Source organism: Dipteris shenzhenensis, chromosome 5 (genome assembly GCF_047967505.1).
Source record: "Dipteris shenzhenensis isolate YYH24624 ecotype China chromosome 5, Dip_SZ_1.0, whole genome shotgun sequence".
Lineage (NCBI taxonomy): Eukaryota > Viridiplantae > Streptophyta > Polypodiopsida > Gleicheniales > Dipteridaceae > Dipteris > Dipteris shenzhenensis.
The window spans coordinates 52167497-52172794 of NC_141600.1; the positions used below are offsets into that span (position 1 = coordinate 52167497).

General features: G+C 47.0%; 1 protein-coding gene across 1 annotated transcript; it reads left to right on the forward strand.

Moving 5' to 3' along the window:
* Window positions 1-2188: 2188 nt before the first annotated feature.
* LOC147902175 (uncharacterized) lies at window positions 2189-4486 on the forward strand. The gene has a single exon (XM_087374866.1). It carries the CDS (start codon window positions 2466-2468, stop codon window positions 4476-4478), a length of 2013 nt encoding a protein of 670 aa, XP_087230992.1. The 5' UTR covers window positions 2189-2465; the 3' UTR covers window positions 4479-4486.
* The last annotated feature ends 812 nt before the right edge of the window (window positions 4487-5298 follow it).

Sequence of the window (5298 nt, forward strand, 5' to 3'; positions counted from 1 at the left end):
TGCGGATGGGGAGACTTCATGTGATCTGTCAACAGCAACTCAAAAGGCGCTTAAAAAGTGAAGTGTTAAGATAAAGGGTCTGAGGGAAGAAGCTCGTGAAGACAAAAAGATAACATCTCCGTCGTGGGGTTCAACCTTCAGTTCGCAAAATCCCAAGGACCTTCTCTTTAAACAATCATTCGTTGGTCCCTTGCCTCTCAATCCAATTCTGTTTTCTATTCTCGCTTCTCTTCTTGGGAAGGCTTCATCTTCACAAGCATGGGCGTGTGTTAAATACAACAAAAGTTATGCAAAAAGGATTCTCTCGCCTCTAATGCTTTCTTTTCACTAGCACGGCTCAAACTTTCGCAATTTGATGCACTTTAGTTTTAAAAACAGATAGCTTTTGTTTTTCACGCACCCCACACTTCAAGGATTTTCTTAGTTTCTTATCTCACAAAATTTAGCATAAGAGATTTCTTTTCTTAGAGGGGAAAACTCTAGAAATTACAAACCCATGGATGCCTAGAACTCTTTATGTCCAATACCCAAAGAAATTAGCATTGATGTGACCTTTGTTTTCTTAGACGAGGAAACCCCAAAATTTTCAAACCCGTGAATGCCTAGAACTCTTTTTGTCCAACACTCGAAGCAACCCCACCAAAAGTGGCATACGTATGGCTCTCAAGAGTAAAAGGAATGATTCCACAAGGTGGCCAATAACATAACAAGTGACACCATATTTGTTGGTTTAAAAACTCAAGCTTGATGGTAACCAAGTATGTTAATTACCATGTGCTGCCACTGCGAATGTTAGCTAAATGGCAATCCCACCCACAAATGGAAGTCACTACCAAGATTGTGGGTGTGCAAGTCACTTAACAACAGCCCTAAATGGTGCCACAATTGGTTGCAATGTTTGTGAATTCCTTTGAACCCAAAACTTAAAAGCTAACAAAAGGCATAAGGATGCTCTTACAACACCTTGCATGGTGATGAACTCCACTAACTAGGAAGAGGCTCCATTCCCATGTACATATTATAGTGGATTTTGGGGTGTGTTTAGCCAGGCTATCATTGGCTCCAACAAGGCTAAGTAGTAGCTTGTTATAATTTGAGGAATTCTAATTCTATATATTGGTATTATGGAGTTTGTTGCTCCTATGTTGAGTGAATTGCAATGAATTTGGAGCGGCTTTGCACCAATGTGATGTCTTGGTCATGCTTGTTTGCTCCTTAACTAAATCTTGAGACTAGAGTAATGAGGGGGGGAAGAGCTTTGGAAGGAAGGAGAGTCTAATTGGCGAAGGCACTGCAAAGGCAATGGACCAACGGGCTTCCGAGAGGGATCGTGTGTGGGAAGGTGAGTGAGAGCAGGTAAGGGCCAAGGGTGAGAGAGGAGGGGTATAAAGATGTGGTTAGTGAATGAAGAAGCAAAAAGGAGAGAGGAAGAGATCTTCAACTTGTCAAGGGCCACGGTTAGGTTGAAGATATCTTCCACCGTTTGATCTATGGCTCTGGATTGCAGGTGATGACTCACTATCCAAGCTAGAAGATGGAGTTGGCAAAAAACCGTTCGTCACAACGAAAAAGCTGAAGCCGCCTACTGATGTGGGGCCCTTGGTGCCTTGAGATGGCATTTCCAGAAAAGAAATATGGAGTGCAGCTATGGCTACTCGCCGTTTTCTTTTCTAGGACGCCTCCCTTGGGCATTTCCCTAAGGACGTCAAGGCTCGAGGTCGGCCATAATTAAATGTGGACCGTCCGATCAGAAGCAATTCCTACGTAGAATACCCCTCGAACACCCTACCGTAAAAATCCGGACACGTGTGGGTCACAAACGCCATTACGACCAATCATCAGCCTCTCGAGAGACCTCGACACTCGGTTTCAAGGCCTCCACCGGGCATGTCCCTCAGAGCGACAGGTGATTGTTTGGCCAAGCCTTTGGGTGGTGAGTTAACTAGAAGCGAGGCGAGGGTTAAGAAAAGCATGGTAGGGGCAAGGAAAAGGGCGAACGTGCTGAAAGCGTGCCCCCCAGGGGGGGCAAGGGAACCAAAACAAAGCAAAAATCATCACAAACTATCAACTACAACAAACCAAGCTGGCATCTTTGGATGATTGTTGTGCAAGAGCTGGCACTCAACCAAGCATCACACTCGCACTCTCAACATCTTCACTATCATCACATCACCTTCTTCTTCTTCTTCGCCTTCTTCTCCATTCTGATGAGTTTCTGAAAGGTGGCGAAGGAAGGAAAGGCAAATAAGAGAGTGAGAGTGAGCCGTTGATCAAGAAGACGATCATCATGACTTGAGGAGAACAGTTGCATTTCCGGAAGATGAAGATGAGTTGAGGAGAAGAACAGGAAGATTTGAGGGACGCTGTTCCATTTCTGCCCCGCCATCTCGGCCTCACCCACAGCATTCGAGTCCTCATCCCCTGTGGCACAGTCCTCACATTGCTCCAGATGCGCGGCCTCTTTTATGGACGGGAGAATCGAAGAACTTCTCGGAGACCCTATCCAGCTGACGGAAACAGTGAGGAAGGCAGTGGAGGAGGCCGATTCATTCAAGCAAGAGTGTGCCGAGCTCAACGTCAAGGTAGAAAGGCTTGCCGAGTTGCTGCGAGTGGCAGTTCGCCTCTTCCTCCATGGCGGGGGCAGCATGTACGACCGCCCAACGAGGCGCATCATGGTGGAGGTGGCGAAGACGCTGGACAAGGCACTCACTCTCGTGAGGAAATGCAAGAGAGGTGGCATGCTCAAGAGGGTGATCACCATCACCTCTGGAACCGATTTTCGCAAAGTGAATAGCTTGCTAGAGAGTGCGATTGGCGACGTGACCTGGCTTCTGAATGTGTCTGGCAATGGAGGAGAAGACAGGACAGGAATGGAGGGATTACCCCCCATTGCAAGCACCGATCCGATGCTGGCCTGGGTCTGGGGGCAGATCGCCCTCGTCCATGGCGGAACCTCAAGCGAGAAGGAAGACGGAGCCAGCTACCTCGCTTCCTTAGCAGCGGACAACGATCGCAATGGGAAGCTCATAATCGAAGAAGGTGGCGTCCCTCCCTTGCTGAAGCTCTTGAAAGAAGGAACCGTCGGAGGTCAACTCGCGGCTGCGAACGCTCTTGGAACTCTAGCGACCGATCAGGAGCGCGTGCAACAAATGCTTGCTCAGGGACTCGTCCCTGTCTTCGTGCACATCCTCCAGGATGGGCCGATGAAAGTGCAAGCGAAGGTTGCGAGGGCGCTCGCCAAGATGGTCTCTCAGGATCCCGATGCGCAAAGTGCATTCGCGGCGGCGAATGTGATCAGGCCCCTGGTTTCCCTCCTCATCTTCGAAACCATGGACGACAGTCCTAAGTCACTCAAATCCATCTCCTTGCATTCGGTCGTGAAGGATAGCATGGCGATGAGGAGGCCCGGACTGCAAAGCAATCCCGCAATTTTTGAGAACAAAGCGGGATGGGCAGGCATCGCTTCGAACAAGTCGGATAACGGAAGGCTGGGGGATTATGGGTGGGACGTGAGGTCTGTCAATTCTGACTTTGGCGGTCGGCAGTGGGATGCACTTCGCTACTCACCCGGCAAGCTCCCCGACTCACCACCAATAGTTGCAAAGAGCACTGGAGCGAGACAAATCCGTCACGTTAGAGGCTTCAGTGACTCGTTCTACCATGGGATGTCAACCCGGGAGCTGGCGAGGAAGGAAAGGGAGAAAGAAGATCCGGAAACCAAAAGGGAGCTCAAGGCACAAGTTATATGCGCTCTCTGGAAATTGGCAGAGAACAACGTGAAGAACAGCAGGAGGATAACCGACACAAAAGCATTGTTGTGTTTAGCAAAACTGATAGAGAAAGAAGGAGCTGGAGAGGTGCAGAGAAATTCGGTGATGGCGATAATGGAGATTGCAGGAGCAGCTGAGCGAGATGTGGAGCTGAGAAGGTTTGCCTTCAAGACAAATTCACCAGCTGCAAAAGCTGTGGTAGATCAGCTGCTGCGGGTGGTTGAACAAGGCGAACCTGATCTACAGGTACCTTGCTTGAAGGCAATTGGGTATTTGTCAAGAACATTTCCTGCAAGAGAGACGAAGGTGATCGAGCCCCTGGTGCATCAGTTGAGCCATCCTGATCCTGTGGTGGCTGCTGAAGCAGCTACAGCTTTGCAGAAATTTGCTCACACAGATAACTTCTTGCATCAGGAGCATTCCAAGACCATCGTGGATGCTGCAGCAGTTCCCCCTCTGCTGCAGCTGGTGACTAATTCCGATGATAAAGATGTCCAAGTTCCTGCCATTATTCTGCTCTCCTACTTAGTGATGCATGTGGGTAATAGTGATGTCTTTCGGGAGACGGCTACACTCAAAGTACTCAAAACAGTTGCTCGAACTAATGTATCTCACATACAATCAGTTGGTGAATTGCTATCCATGGCAATCCATCACCTTGAAATCTACCAGACAGCACCCAGTTCCCATCATCATGATCGCTACTAAGGAGAACGCTATAGCTTACACATTATTTGATTTGGGAAAACGCCTGGCTATGGAATTATACCGGGATGTTTTTATGTCAAATGTTTGAGCCGTATGTTACTCGTCTGTTTTTTCAACCTATTGCTCTCAATAAATTTTCGTATACATATATCTCAAGGGAGTAAGTCCATTCACATCCTCAGCTCGGGCTGCTCTTAAGTAGTTATCCAAATACCATTCTTTCATTTCAAGACCGGCCGTACATTGTCTAGTGCATGCGTTTTCTGATTTGAAAGAGTGGAACTCTGTTATTTTGTTGGCAAACTTGCAACCAGCAAAACATTTTTCAATTATAGTCAAAATCCTCATGGCATTGCAATCTTGGCATCGTACAAAGGGTGATTTCCTTGTGTCTCAGTATGATTGCAAATTGGGAAAAACATTTTAATGCTGCTTCTATCAAAGGAAATCACTCGTGTCTTACGCTTTAACTATCTGTTTCTTCGAGTCTTGTATAGATCATTGTATTATGTAATGTGAAGCTTCATTCGCAACTTTTTATAATTTTCTCGTATAGATCATTGTAGTTATGTAATGTGAAAGCTTAATTCGCAACTTTACGAATACCTGACCATCTTTAGATGGCTCCGGTACAATAAATGCAATGTTGAAGTCCTTTATAACAGATCCTGGAGCTTCGAAAATAACTTGTCTACAGTCACATAGGGTGGCTGCCTCTTGGATAATCGTCGGAGAGCCTTAGCCAGGTCACACGTATTCGTTTTCATGCTTAGAAAGGGAATTTTTCACGGGCAGTGAAATTAAAGGAGGCTCTTCAGTC

What these genes read in the sequence shown, in the direction of transcription:
- LOC147902175 (XM_087374866.1), top strand. Translation starts at nt 2,466, where the DNA reads ATGGACGGGAGAATCGAAGAACTTCTCGGAGACCCTATCCAGCTGACG.